This window comes from Callithrix jacchus, chromosome 3, assembly GCF_049354715.1.
Source record: "Callithrix jacchus isolate 240 chromosome 3, calJac240_pri, whole genome shotgun sequence".
NCBI classification, from domain to species: Eukaryota; Metazoa; Chordata; class Mammalia; order Primates; family Cebidae; genus Callithrix; species Callithrix jacchus.
In genome coordinates, this window is record NC_133504.1 from 119,584,206 (window position 1) to 119,597,613 (window position 13,408).

Genomic DNA, 13,408 nt, shown 5'->3' on the forward strand with positions numbered 1-13,408 from the left:
TTTCATCACCCACCTATGAGTGAGAATATGCGGTGTTTCATTTTCTGTTCTTGTGTCAGTTTGCTGAGGATGATGTTCTCCAGATTCATCCATGTCCCTACAAACGACACAAACTCATCATTTCTGATTGCTGCATAATATTCCATGGTGTATATGTGCCACATTTTTCCAATCCAGTCTATTATCAATGGGCATTCGGGTTGATTCCAGGTCTTTGCTATTGTAAACAGTGCTGCAATGAACATTCGTGTACATGTGTCCTTATAGTAGAACGATTTATAGTCTTTTGGATATATACCCAGTAATGGGATTGCTGGGTCAAATGGAATTTCTATTTCTAAGGCCTTGAGGAATCGCCACACTGTCTTCCACAATGGTTGAACTAATTTACACTCCCACCAACAGTGTAAAAGTGTTCCTTTTTCTCCACATCCTCTCCAGCATCTGTTGTCTCCAGATTTTTTAATGATCGCCATTCTAACTGGCGTGAGATGGTATCTCAATGTGGTTTTGATTTGCATCTCTCTGATGACCAGTGACAATGAGCATTTTTTCATATGATTGTTGGCCTCATATATGTCTTCTTTCGTAAAGTATCTGTTCATATCCTTTGCCCACTTTTGAATGGGCTTGTTTGTTTTTTTCCTGTAAATCTGTTTGAGTTCTTTGTAGATTCTGGATATCAGCCCTTTGTCAGATGGGTAGACTGCGAAAATTTTTTCCCATTCTGTTGGTTGCTGATCCACTCTAGTGACTGTTTCTTTTGCCGTGCAGAAGCTGTGGAGTTTCATTAGGTCCCATTTGTCTATTTTGGCTTTTGTTGCCAATGCTTTTGGTGTTTTGTTCATAAAGTCCTTGCCTACTCCTATGTCCTGGATAGTTTTGCCTAGATTTTCTTCTAGGGTTTTTATGGTGCCAGGTCTTATGTTTAAGTCTTTAATCCATCTGGAGTTAATTTTAGTGTAAGGTGTCAGGAAGGGGTCCAGTTTCTGCTTTCTGCACATGGCTAGCCAGTTTTCCCAACACCATTTGTTAAACATGGAATCCTTTCCCCATTGCTTGTTTTTGTCAGGTTTATCAAAGATTGTATAGTTGTAGATATGTTGTGTTGCCTCCGGTGCCTCTGTTTTGTTCCATTGGTCTATATCTCTGTTTTGGTACCAGTACCATGCTGTTTTGATTACTGTAGCCTTGTAGTATAGTTTGAAATCCGGTAGTGTGATGCCCCCTGCTGTGTTCTTTTTGCTTAGAATTGACTTGGCTATGTGGGCTCTCTTTTGGTTCCATATGAAGTTCATGGTGGTTTTTTCCAGTTCTGTGAAGAAAGTCAATGGTAGCTTAATGGGGATAGCGTTGATTCTGTAAATTACTTTGGGCAGTATAGCCATTTTCACGATATTAATTCTTCTTAACCATGAACATGGAATGTTTCTCCATCTGTTTGTGTCCTCTCTGATTTCGTTGAGCAGTGGTTTGTAGTTCTCCTTGAAGAGGTCCCTTACGTTCCTTGTGAGTTGTATTCCAAGGTATTTTATTCTTTTTGTAGCAATTGCGAATGGCAGTTCGCTCTTGATTTGGCTTTCTTTAAGTCTGTTATTGGTGTAGACGAATGCTTGTGATTTTTGCACATTGATTTTATATCCTGAGACTTTGCTGAAGTTGCTTATCAGTTTCAGGAGTTTTTGGGCTGAGGCAATGGGTTATTCTAGGTATACTATCATGTCGTCTGCAAATAGAGACAATTTGGCTTCCACCTTTCCTATTTGAATACCCTTTATTTCTTTTTCTTGCCTGATTGCTCTGGCTAGAACTTCCAGTACTATATTGAATAGGAGTGGCGAAAGAGGGCATCCTTGTCTAGTGCCAGATTTCAAAGGGAATGCTTCCAGTTTTTGCCCATTCAGTATGATATTGGCTGTTGGTTTGTCATAAATAGCTTTTATTACTTTGAGATACGTTCCATTGATACCGAGTTTATTGAGGGTTTTTAGCATAAAGGGCTGTTGAATTTTGTCAAATGCCTTCTCTGCGTCAATTGAGATAATCATGTGGTTTTTGTTTTTGGTTCTGTTTATGTGGTGAATTACGTTGATAGACTTGCGTATGTTGAACCAGCCTTGCATCCCCGGGATGAATCCTACTTGATCATGATAAATAAGTTTTTTGATTTGCTGTTGCAATCGGCTTGCCAATATTTTATTGAAGATTTTTGCATCTATGTTCATCATGGATATTGGCCTGAAGTTTTCTTTTCTTGTTGGGTCTCTGCCGGGTTTTGGTATCAGGATGATGTTGGTCTCATAAAATGATTTGGGAAGGATTCCCTCTTTTTGGATTGTTTGAAATAGTTTTAGAAGGAATGGTACCAGCTCCTCCTTGTGTGTCTGGTAGAATTCGGCTGTGAACCCGTCTGGACCTGGGCTTTTTTTGTGTGGTAGGCCTCACAAAAGGTTTCAATTTTGGATCTCTCCATTCTCCTCATATGGGCACTTATTGCTATATACTTTCCTCTAGAGACTGCTTTAAATGTGTCCCAGAGGTTCTGGCACGTTGTGTCTTCGTTCTCATTGGTTTCAAAGAACTTCTTTATTTCTGCCTTCATTTCATTGTTTACCCAGTCAACATTCAAGAGCCAGTTGTTCAGTTTCCATGAAGCTGTGCGGTTCTGGGTCTGTTTCTGAATTCTGAGTTCTAACTTGATTGCACTATGGTCTGAGAGGCTGTTTGTTATGATTTCAGTTGTTGAGCAGTGCTTTACTTCCAATTATGTGGTCAATTTTAGAGTAGGTGTGATGTGGTGCTGAGAAGAATGTGTATTCTGTGGATTTGGGGTGGAGAGTTCTGTAAATGTCTATCAGGTTTGCTTGCTCCAGGTCTGAGTTCAAGCCCTGGATATCCTTGTTGATTTTTTGTCTGGTTGATCTGTCTAGTATTGACAGTGGAGTGTTAAAGTCTCCCACTATTATTGTGTGGGAGTCTAAGTCCTTTTGTAAGTCCTTAAGAACTTGCCTTATGTATCTTGGTACTCCTGCATTGGGTCCATATATGTTTAGGATCGTTAGCTCTCCTTGTTGTATCAATCCTTTACCATTATGTAATGGCCTTCTTTGTCTCTTTTGATCTTTGTTGCTTTAAAGTCTATTTTATCAGAGATGAGAATTGCAACTCCTGCTTTTTTTTGCTCTCCATTTGCTTGGTAAATCTTCCTCCATCCCTTTATTTTGAGCCTTTGTGTATCCTTGCATGTGAGATGGGTTTCCTGGATACAGCACACCGATGGGTTTTGGATTTTTATCCAATTTGCCAGTCTGTGTCTTTTGATTGGTGCATTTAGTCCATTTACATTTAGGGTTAATATTTTTATGTGTGAATTTGATACTGCCATTTTGATGCTAAGTGGCTGTTTTGCCTGTTAGTTGTTGTAGATTCTTCATTATGTTGATGCTCTTTAGCATTCAGTGTGATTTGGAATGGCTGGTACTGGTTGATCCTTTCTATGTGTAGTGCCTCTTTTAGGAGCTCTTGTAAAGCAGGCCTGGTGGTGACAAAATCTCTGAGTACTTGCTTGTTTGCAAAGGATTTTATTTTTCCTTCACTTCTGAAGCTCAGTTTGGCTGGATATGAAATTCTGGGTTGAAAGTTCTTTTCTTTAAGAATGTTGAATATTGGTCCCCACTCTCTTCTGGCTTGTAGTGTTTCTGCCGAGAGATCTGCTGTGAGTCTGATGGGCTTCCCTTTGTGGGTGACCCGACCTTTCTCTCTGGCTGCCCTTAGTATTCTCTCCTTTATTTCAACCCTGTTGAATCTGACGATTATGTGCCTTGGGGTTGCTCTTCTTGCGGAATATCTTTGTGGTGTTCTCTGAATTTCCTGCAATTGAGTGTTGGCTTGTCTTGCTAGGCGGGGGAAATTTTCCTGGATGATGTCCTGAAGAGTATTTTCCAGCTTGGATTCATTCTCTTCGTCCCCTACTGGTACACCTATCAAACGTAGGTTAGGTCTTTTCACATAGTCCCACATTTCTTGGAGACTTTGTTCATTCCTTTTTGCGCTTTTTTCTCTAATCTTGGTTTCTCGTTTAATTTCATTGAGTTGGTCTTCTACTTCAGATATTCTTTCTTCTGCTTGGTCAATTCGGCTATTGAAACTTGTGCATGCTTCGCGAAGTTCTCATATTGTGTTTTTCAGCTCCTTTAATTCATTCATATTCCTCTCTAAGGTATCCATTCTTGTTATCATTTCCTCGAATCTTTTTTCAAGGTTCTTAGTTTCTTTGCATTGATTTAATACATGATCTTTTAGCTCACAAAAGTTTCTCATTATCCATCTTCTGAAGTCTAATTCTGTCATTTTGTCGCAGTCATTCTCCGTCCAGCTTTGTTCCCTTGCTGGTGAGGAGTTTTGGTCCTTTCTAGGAGGCGATGTGTTCTGGTTTCGGGTGTTTTCCTCCTTTTTGCGCTGGTTTCTTCCCATCTTTGTGGATTTGTCCGCTGGTCGTCTGCGTAGTTGCTGACTTTTCGATTGGGTCTCTGAGTGGACACCCTGAATGTTGATGATGAAGTATTTCTGTTGCTTGGTTTTCCTTCTACCAGTCTAGCCCCTTCGCTGTACGACTGCTGAGGTCCACTCCAGACCCTGCTTGTCTGGGGTGCACCTCTAGCAGCTGTGGCACAGCGAGGGATTCTACCAGTTTCTTTTTCTGCTATCTTTGTCCCAGGATGGTGCCTGCCTAATGTCAGTCTTTTGGATATAGAGGGGTCAGGGAGCTGCTTGAGGAGACAGTTTGTACTTTATAGGGGCTTAATTGCTGAGCTGTGAGCTCTGTTGTTCATTCAGGGCTGTTAGGCTGCTATGTTTGATTCTGCTGCAACAGAGCTCATTAAAAAAACCCTTTTTTTCTCAAATGCTCTGTGTTGAGGGGTTTGGGCTTTATTTTTGGATGTCCGTTGAGGTCCTGTCCAGCTAGGACGCAGACTAGCCACTGTTTGCCTGCCGAGGCTCCGCCCTGCTGATGTGAGGCTCGCCCTGGCTCTGTTGTTCTGCTGTTCTCCGCCACGCCCTGCAGCGGAGTCTCTCTGTTGTAGCGGGTTGCCTCGGCAACGGTAGGCTGCGTCAGCAATGGGCGTGTATCTCAGTTGGGGCGGGTTGCCTTGGTAATGGTGGCTGCCCCTCCCCCTCAGAGCGTCTCAGGCCGTCTGCACGGGGCTTGTTTGAAATCATGGTTTTGTTCGTCCCACTGGGCCACCCCTAATGCTCTGTTCCTGCAATCCCCTGGGCTGGCCCACTGTCCAAGTCTAGCTCAGTCTCAAGTCCAGCCCTCTCATGTCTCCGGTTACCAGTTCAACGGGGCACCCGGACAAGCACGCCCTGTGGGGAGCGCTGGGTAGGGCCGGCTGCCGCCACCCCGGCTGCCGGCTTCGCCAGGCGGAATATCTGCCTGGTGTCCCACGTCTCCTCTTCACTTGGGAATTTCCCCGTTCCGTGGGCAACAAAGATCAGTCTGGAAATGCAGCTCAGACTCACCTCTCCACAGACACAATGAGAACTCCAATCCTGGGTTGTTCTCACAGCGCCATCTTGAGTCCTCCCCTCCTATTTTTATTATTTTAAAACTTTATTTACTCAGTAACCAAATTGCAAAAGCAATCAAATACTATTTTGAGCAGCTATTTTGAATCCCCTTCCAGGAAAGTGCTCCATATTGATACATTCTCCTTCCTGACCCCATGAAGCAAAGGCACATCTGAGGATTCTAGTTTGAGGAGGTGACTTCTTTTGATTGAGGTCTTTGCCTTCATTCTGACTTGCTCTTTGATGTCTGCTGCAGTCCCCAGGTGCTAAAAATGAAAAGTTAACTTGGGCAAAGGGCACCCAATGTTTGCTCACTCATTGGACATTCAGTGTGCTCAGGATAATCTCATTTTAATGGTTTTCAAATTTATCTCAACCTGCTATCTGGAAAAGCACATCTTTTACACAATATAAATTAGTCAGGCGATGAAGATGTACATGCCAGGCATCAGAAGCAGAATGGATGATCATTTTAACAAGGTGAGCTGGGTGAGTTCAGCCCCAGCTGGATTCCTAGACAAAGGAAAAGACTCAGATTTTGAGAGGTGCTGATACTGCTTTGGTTGATCCCCATAAACATAGATATTTTCTCTGACACTTTACCAAATTCTCTGAATCTATGCTTAAATGCTCTTTCTTATTCACAATTCCTTATTCCTTTGTATTTTGTACAATTCTTTATTGCCAAATTGTGATTGCCAGAGGTTTGCCTAACTTTATTGATCTTCAAAATCAGGTTTTGTATCTGTTTATCATTTCTAGCATTATATAATTAACCAATTCCTCTGCTTATGTCTACTAATTCCTTCCTTTGGCTTTCCTTGGGTTTCCCTTGTGGTTCTCTGGCCTCTTGAGTTAAATATTTTGTCCATGTATTTTAATGCTTTCTTGCTCAATAATAAGAGCTTAAGGCCATCAGCTTTCTTCTGAGTACAAGTTTATCCATATGATTTAAGTTTTGATAGGCTATTTCCTCCTCATCAATATTTCTTAAGAGTTTGCTGTTCTGATTTTCTTTGAGGAATTTTCTAGTAATTATTTAAGAGATCATTTAAAATATTGCAAGTGGCCTAAATTTTTGTTTATCCTTTTATTATTAATTTATATTTATAATAGCTAGAGAGAACATATGCAGTATAACTTTTTTTTTTTTTTTTTGAGATAGAGACTCGCTCTCTCATCCAGGCTGGAGTGTAGTGGCATGATCATGGCTCAGTGAAGCCTCCGCCTCCCAGGCTCAACTAATACTCCCACCTAGCTGCCATTACGCTGAGCTAATTTTCACATTTTTTTCATAGAGACAGGGTTTTATCATGTTCCCCAAGCTGGTCTCAAACTCCTGGACTGAAGTAATCTGACTGCCTTGGTCTCCCGAGGTGCTGAGATTACAGGCATGAGCCACTGCACCCAGCCTATGCAGTACAATTCTTGTTCTTTAATCTACTGAAGGTCTCCTTATGGTCTGGTATTTGACCAATTTTTACAAATGGTAATAACAAACCCTTGTATAATGCTAACTATGTGATAGGCAGTATTCGAAGTGCTCTATATGTATTAACTCATTAAATCCTCACAATAATCCTATTTGACAGACAAGGAAAATGAAGCATAGAACTTTTGCCCAAGTAATTTGCCCAAAGTTGTATAGCTAGTACGTGGCAGAACTGACACCTAAGCCTGTTGAGTTTGGCTATAGGCCTATGATCTTACCACAAGATAGTAAGTGTTCCAGAACATTCAAAACTAGAAGATAAGATTTTTTTTTTTCCGTATAGTATTTTTATATTTAAAAAAAATTTTTTTTTTTCTGAACACTTTGGCCATTATCTAACCTAAACATCTTGGTTGTAGATAACGTTGCTTGTAAAGATATACATATATCTGAACTGACAAATTTAAAAAATATCCTAATGCTGTGAATTGTATTTTGTAGGGAATTCCCCTGATATGGTTTGGCTGTGTCCCCACGCAGTTCTTGTCTTGAATCATAGCTCCTATAATTCCCATCTGTTGTGGGAGGGACCAGAAGGAGATAATTGAATCATAGGGGAGGTTTCCCCTATACTGTTCTCATGGTAGTAAATCTCACAAGAGCTTATGGTTTTATAAGGAGTTTTCCTTTTCACTTGGCTCTCATTCTCTCTTGACTGCCTCCACGTAAGACATGCCTTTCACCTTCCACCGTGATTGTGAGACCTCCCCAGCCACATGGAACTGAGTCCATTAAACCTCTTTTTCTTTATAAATTACCCAATCTTGGGTATGTCTTTATCAGCAGCATGAAAAGGGACTAATACATCCCCCAACATGATTTCCTGTCAACTGTAGGAAATTACTCAAGTTGATTATAAATAAGAGTGATTGAATTTATCAGATTTCAGAAAAGGCAGGAAATAGAGGGTACCTGGAAGCGGAAGGAGTCACTCTGGGCTGGGGCTCCTGAGTGCCTGTACCATACAATGCCTTCGTTGATGTCCTGCTGAGTGAAGGTGCTGGTGGGAGTAGCTGTCCTCCCATCAGGCAGGTGCTGCCCTTCATCTGCAGGGCTGTCTGCAGGCATATTCACCAGAAGGACCACCTCCCCTAGGAAGGCACAGATCACACAGTTAGTGAGGGTGACTAGGAAAAGTCAGAGCCCTTACCTCCTTTTCTACTAACCTTTTTTTTTTCTTTTTAACTAAAAATAAGTGATGCACTTATTTATTTTTATCTAGGACGAAGGAAAGGATGTTAACACATAATTCAGTAGACAGTATTGAATTCACCTTTAGACAGAGAATTCTCAAGCTTTCTTCTAAAAGAACTAAAAGTCATTCAAGGGCAATTCATGTATGAAGTTTCTGACTTATATCTATTAAAAATTACATAAGGAGACTAAGATAGTAGTGAATACTCTGAACAAATACTCAAATACTGGGAATTGAATGGATTCATTTCTATGCATGACTTCCTACGTAACAGAACATGTCTTCCAGCCAAGAAGTTTTTGGTGAAAATATAATGGGAAATTAGAAACAATTCGGTGGAAGTTTTTCATGAGAGAATTCTGTCCAATGATAGTGGTACAGGTTCAATATCCCTTATCTGAAATTCTTAGGACCAGAAGTATTTTGGATTTCAGACTTTGGAATATTTGCATATATATAATGAGATACCTTGGAATCAGAACCCAAGTCTAAACATGAAACTCATTTATGTTTTATATGCACCTTGCACACATAGCCTGAAGGTAATTTTATATAATGTTTAAAAATAAATTTTGTGCATGCAAAAAGTTTTGACTGTAACCTTTCACATAAAGTCAGGGGTAGTATTTTCCACTTGTGGCATCATGTCAGTATTTACCAGGTTATGGATTTTGGAGCATTTCATATTTCAGACTTTTGGATTAGGGATGCTCAACTTGTAATAGCTAACAGTGGAAGACATATGCCAGGTACCGCATTATATTCTATGTGGGATTCAAACCCAACTCCATTGCTTCCAGCTGAGTGAGCTTCTTTAAGCTCCAAAAGCCTTTGTTCCTCATTCATAAAAGAAAACTAGTAGTATATACTTTACAGGTGCTTAAAAAGAATGTTGGTCATCCTTCTTGACATAGTTTGGCTGTGGCCCTATGCAAATCTCAACTTGAATTATATCTCCCAGAATTCCCACATGTGGGAAGGACCCAGGGGAGATAATTGAATCATGGGGGCCGATTTTTCCTGTGCTATTCTTGTGATAGTAAATAAGTCTCATGAGATCGGATGGGTTTATCAAGTTTCCACTTTGCCTCTTCCTCATTTTTTTTTTTGCTGCCACCATGTAAGAAGTGACTTTCACCTCCTGCCATGATTCTGATGTCTCCCCAACCATGTGTAATAAGTCCAATTAAACCTTTTTTTCCCCAGTCTCAGGTATGCCTTTCTCAGCAGCAATGAAAACAGAGTAATACACTTCTCATTAATTTTATTAATTATTCTGAATGATGCCATTGTCATCTTCATTTTATAGATGAAGGTCTTTAGGTTCAGAGTTCAATAACTGTTAGAAGTCACACACATGTTAAGTTGATGAGCTGGGATTTCAATCTGAAGCTTACATTCCTGGTCACGAAGCTCTGTTACCAATCATCATTATTTTGTGAACATGTACCAGTATTCAGACTGCTAAATAAATTATCACGTTTTCTCCTCCTTCATTCTTTAAACTGTATTAGAACTGAAACAAGGAAGTCTAGATATAAACACTACTATCATCAGCAATTTGTTTGTACTGCTTGTTCTTCACCTAAAGTGTCTTCACCTTCACCTACTATCTTCTTAAAGTGAGACTAAAAATACAGAGGTGTTAGAAAATTAAAATTTCACAGAAAGACTATGTCTTCAAGTGAAGATCAAACAGAAGAATGGATGAACTGCTACAAGCAGAAGCTAGATTCTCATGAAAAAGTATCTAACAATAAATCTGAAGGAAGCCACTCTAACACTCTGATAGTGGGAGGGAGAGGGTAAGGAAGAGGGAGCGAGAAAGAGACAGAGTGTCTGTTTTTAAATAGTCTATAGGAGAACACTCAAATCTTAATACACTAGACACCAGACATATTGGGCAATTTTGATTACTCTAGAGAAATTTGCTTTCTTACTCAGTAAAGACACTCATTCTAATATTCATATGTACTAAATTCAAGTTTAAAACAAGCATAATATCCTAGATGGTAATGAAATATCAAAATAAGAGAGAAACATGACTACACTACTTTTTGTATATTCATAGATAGTATCAACTCACTGTAGTTTTCTTTCTTGTATTATAACTTATTTGTACTCAAGTGAAAATAAATTCCATTACCTATCTCTCCTTGGTCCAACTTCTGTTCCTAAGATGCTGTTAATAAACATAGATTTCTAGGATGTGGACTGTTTATGAATGTGAGTGCAGTTGCAAAATATTCTGAAAGAAAATTTCCAAATGAAAATGTGTAGAGTAGAAAACATTCAAATGCTGATTTCCTAGCTATTCTGCTTTATGATAGAAAAGCTAAGCAGAATTTTCCTAACAAATCCTAATGAAACAAACCTAATTTTTTATGTAAAAAAAAAATTTTCATGTCATACAGATTAACAGCAATATAAGATATTGGCTAATTCCATTAATTTTAACTCAATAAATAGTCATTCAGTACCCATTAGGTGCTAATGACTGTGGTAGGCCCTTCAGGAATGGAGGGATTCAAAGATAGGCAAGACGCAGCTCCTACCCCAAAGATTAGCGCTATAAGCAACTGGGAGCCACTGTGAGTTTTCCAGTAGGTGAATGACATGAATTGATTTAGAAATATAACATGTGGCCAGAATATGGAAAGCCTATAAGAGCTGAAGGTCCTGTTCAAGAGGATGGACTTTATTCTATAAAAGTGATAACAATAGTAGCTAACATTTATGTAGAAGGTTTAACCAATTATAAGACTACTGCCAAATCCAGAGGAAAGACCTGAACTAAGACAACAGAGGTAAGACTGGAAAGCAACAAAGATGCAAGAGTCACTGAGGAAGTGGTAACAACGGAACTTGACAAATGTTCCTGTGAAGGATGATGGAGGAAGGCATCAACAAGAATCACCTTTTGGGCTGGGTGACTGGATGCCACTACTGGGTAACAATCATACAGAATGAGAAAGTGTTTGGAGGAAAAATGAAGGGTTCAGCACTGGACATGCTGAATATAAGTGCCTTTGTGACAAGCCCATGAGTGGACCAGGAGAAATATCAGCCTACTGTGGGATTCTCTGCAGAGGAGAGCTAACCTTCTTTCTGTAGCACCTCAGATCTGCTTTAATCATAATATGACTACAAAAAGAAAACACTTTAAACTTATAAAAATCCAAGGTAAAAAACAGAAAATGGTCTCTATTTGGGATTTCCTTTATACTGAAGTCTATATTTTAACCAATAATTTTGAAGGGAAGATTCAGTAGGTATTAAGAATTGGAATATCATTTGAATCTCTATGAATTATTTTGAGATTGAGATCATTCATATTAATGCATCTTACATTATGATAAATAATTTGGAATTGCCAATTTGTTAGGTTAAATCAGATTCTCTTTCAAATGATTCTCAAGTTACTTCATTAAAACCATCTCATTATATGTACTTTCTAATGCAAGTAGGTAGCTATGGATACAAATTAATCAAGTTGTCAGAATTTACACAGATACTTCCCGAGTTTCAGTAATTTGACTTACAAGTTTTTTAAGTTACAATGGTGTAAAACCATTGTTTTTCACTTTCAGTACAGTAGTTAATAAGTTACATGAAATATTTAACACTTAATTATAAAACATGCTTTATGTTAGATGATTTACCCAACTCTAGACTAATGTAAATATTCTGGGCATATTTAAGGTAGGCTAGGCTGAGCTATGATGTTCGGTAGGTTAGGTGTGCTAAATATATTTTCAATTCATGATATTTTCAAATTACAGTGAGTTAACAGAGTGTAACCCCATTGTAAGTTTAGGAGCATCTGTATCTGAAAACAGTGGTGAGTCTGCAAGTGGTTGAACTCAAGTCCTTTATGCACATACTACATGAGCAATTTACATTTGGTTCTGTTTCAAGGGGTCAGCTCTTCACAAAATGCCCAAAACCCAACTTGAACTTTCTTAAGTGATGAGGGAATACAAGGTAAAGACTCCACGAATTTAGATAATTAAGATTGATAGGTGCAAGCAGGTTTGTGTTAAGTGGGCTTCTTAACCACCAATTTCACTCTTGAATGGTTTCTAGGTAAGTGATTTGATTATTACTGATAGGGGGCTCTAGCTACTTGAAAGATCATGTTCATAGAAAGAAATTAATTAAATGAGTTACAGCAGGAGAGCACCACAATAAAGGCTACGTAATATTCATCAAACTGAAGTGGCAAACTTTTATCTGCTTAAAAACCATTTAAGTCAGCATTGTTTTGTTTAAGACTTAATGGAATATTGGACTGTTTCTAGGAAATTTCAGGGCTTAGTTTTTTGTCTTTTACTGACAAAAATAAATGTAGAGAATTTAATACATCAGAAGAGTCATAGATTTTTAGAGATGAAAAGGACTTTAAAAATATCTAGCTCAAAATCAGTAGTTGAAACTACAATGAGAACAGGAAACTTAATAATTACAAATGGAAAAATACTAACTTTAGAGTGGAAAAATCTAATAGACATCACTTTAACCAAGTGATCAAAGTTAATATCACCTATTTTAAGACATAGTGAGATGATGTACCTCCTGACGATGCATTGAGAAATGGGAAAAAAACACAACCTTAACCCAATCATGAGAAATCATCCTCAGACAAACACAAATTGAGTGACAGTCTACAAATATCTGACCAGTACTCTTCAAAAGAGTCAGTGCCATAAAAGACAAAGACTGAGGAAGTGTGTATCACAGATTGGAGGAGCCCAAGGAGACATGACAAATAAGTGTAATTTGAGATCTTTGGATTGGGCCACAGAAAGGGCATTGGTGGGAAAAATGGCAAAATTTGAATAAGGCCTATGGATTAATTAATAGTATCATATCAAGGTTAATTTCCTGGTTTCAATAATTGTTCTATAGCTATGTTAACATTAGGGGAGGATAACTAAAACATATTCAACAGCTTTCGTACTATTTTTGCAACTTTTCAGTCTAATTTTTTTTTAATGTTTTAATGATTTAGCCTATCTTCTGAAAGAAACCTATGGCACAAGACCATATACCTGCCTTTTTCAAGGTTACATAGCTATAATAAATGACATCTCAACTAGACTGATCATTTTATAATTATAATACCAATTCCCAATTAGATGGCTTTTCAA

General features: G+C 38.7%; 1 protein-coding gene across 4 annotated transcripts in view; it reads right to left on the reverse strand.

The window, feature by feature from the left end:
• FRAS1 (Fraser extracellular matrix complex subunit 1) overlaps positions 1 to 13,408 on the reverse strand; it is a 470,538-nt gene that overhangs the window by 135,689 nt on the left and 321,441 nt on the right. For all 4 annotated transcript variants that reach the window (XM_035293463.3, XM_002745679.6, XM_078367938.1 and 1 more), the window contains one exon: positions 7,976 to 8,154. In XM_035293463.3, coding sequence (XP_035149354.3) covers positions 7,976 to 8,154 — 179 coding nt within the window. The remainder of the gene's footprint in view (positions 1 to 7,975; positions 8,155 to 13,408) is intronic.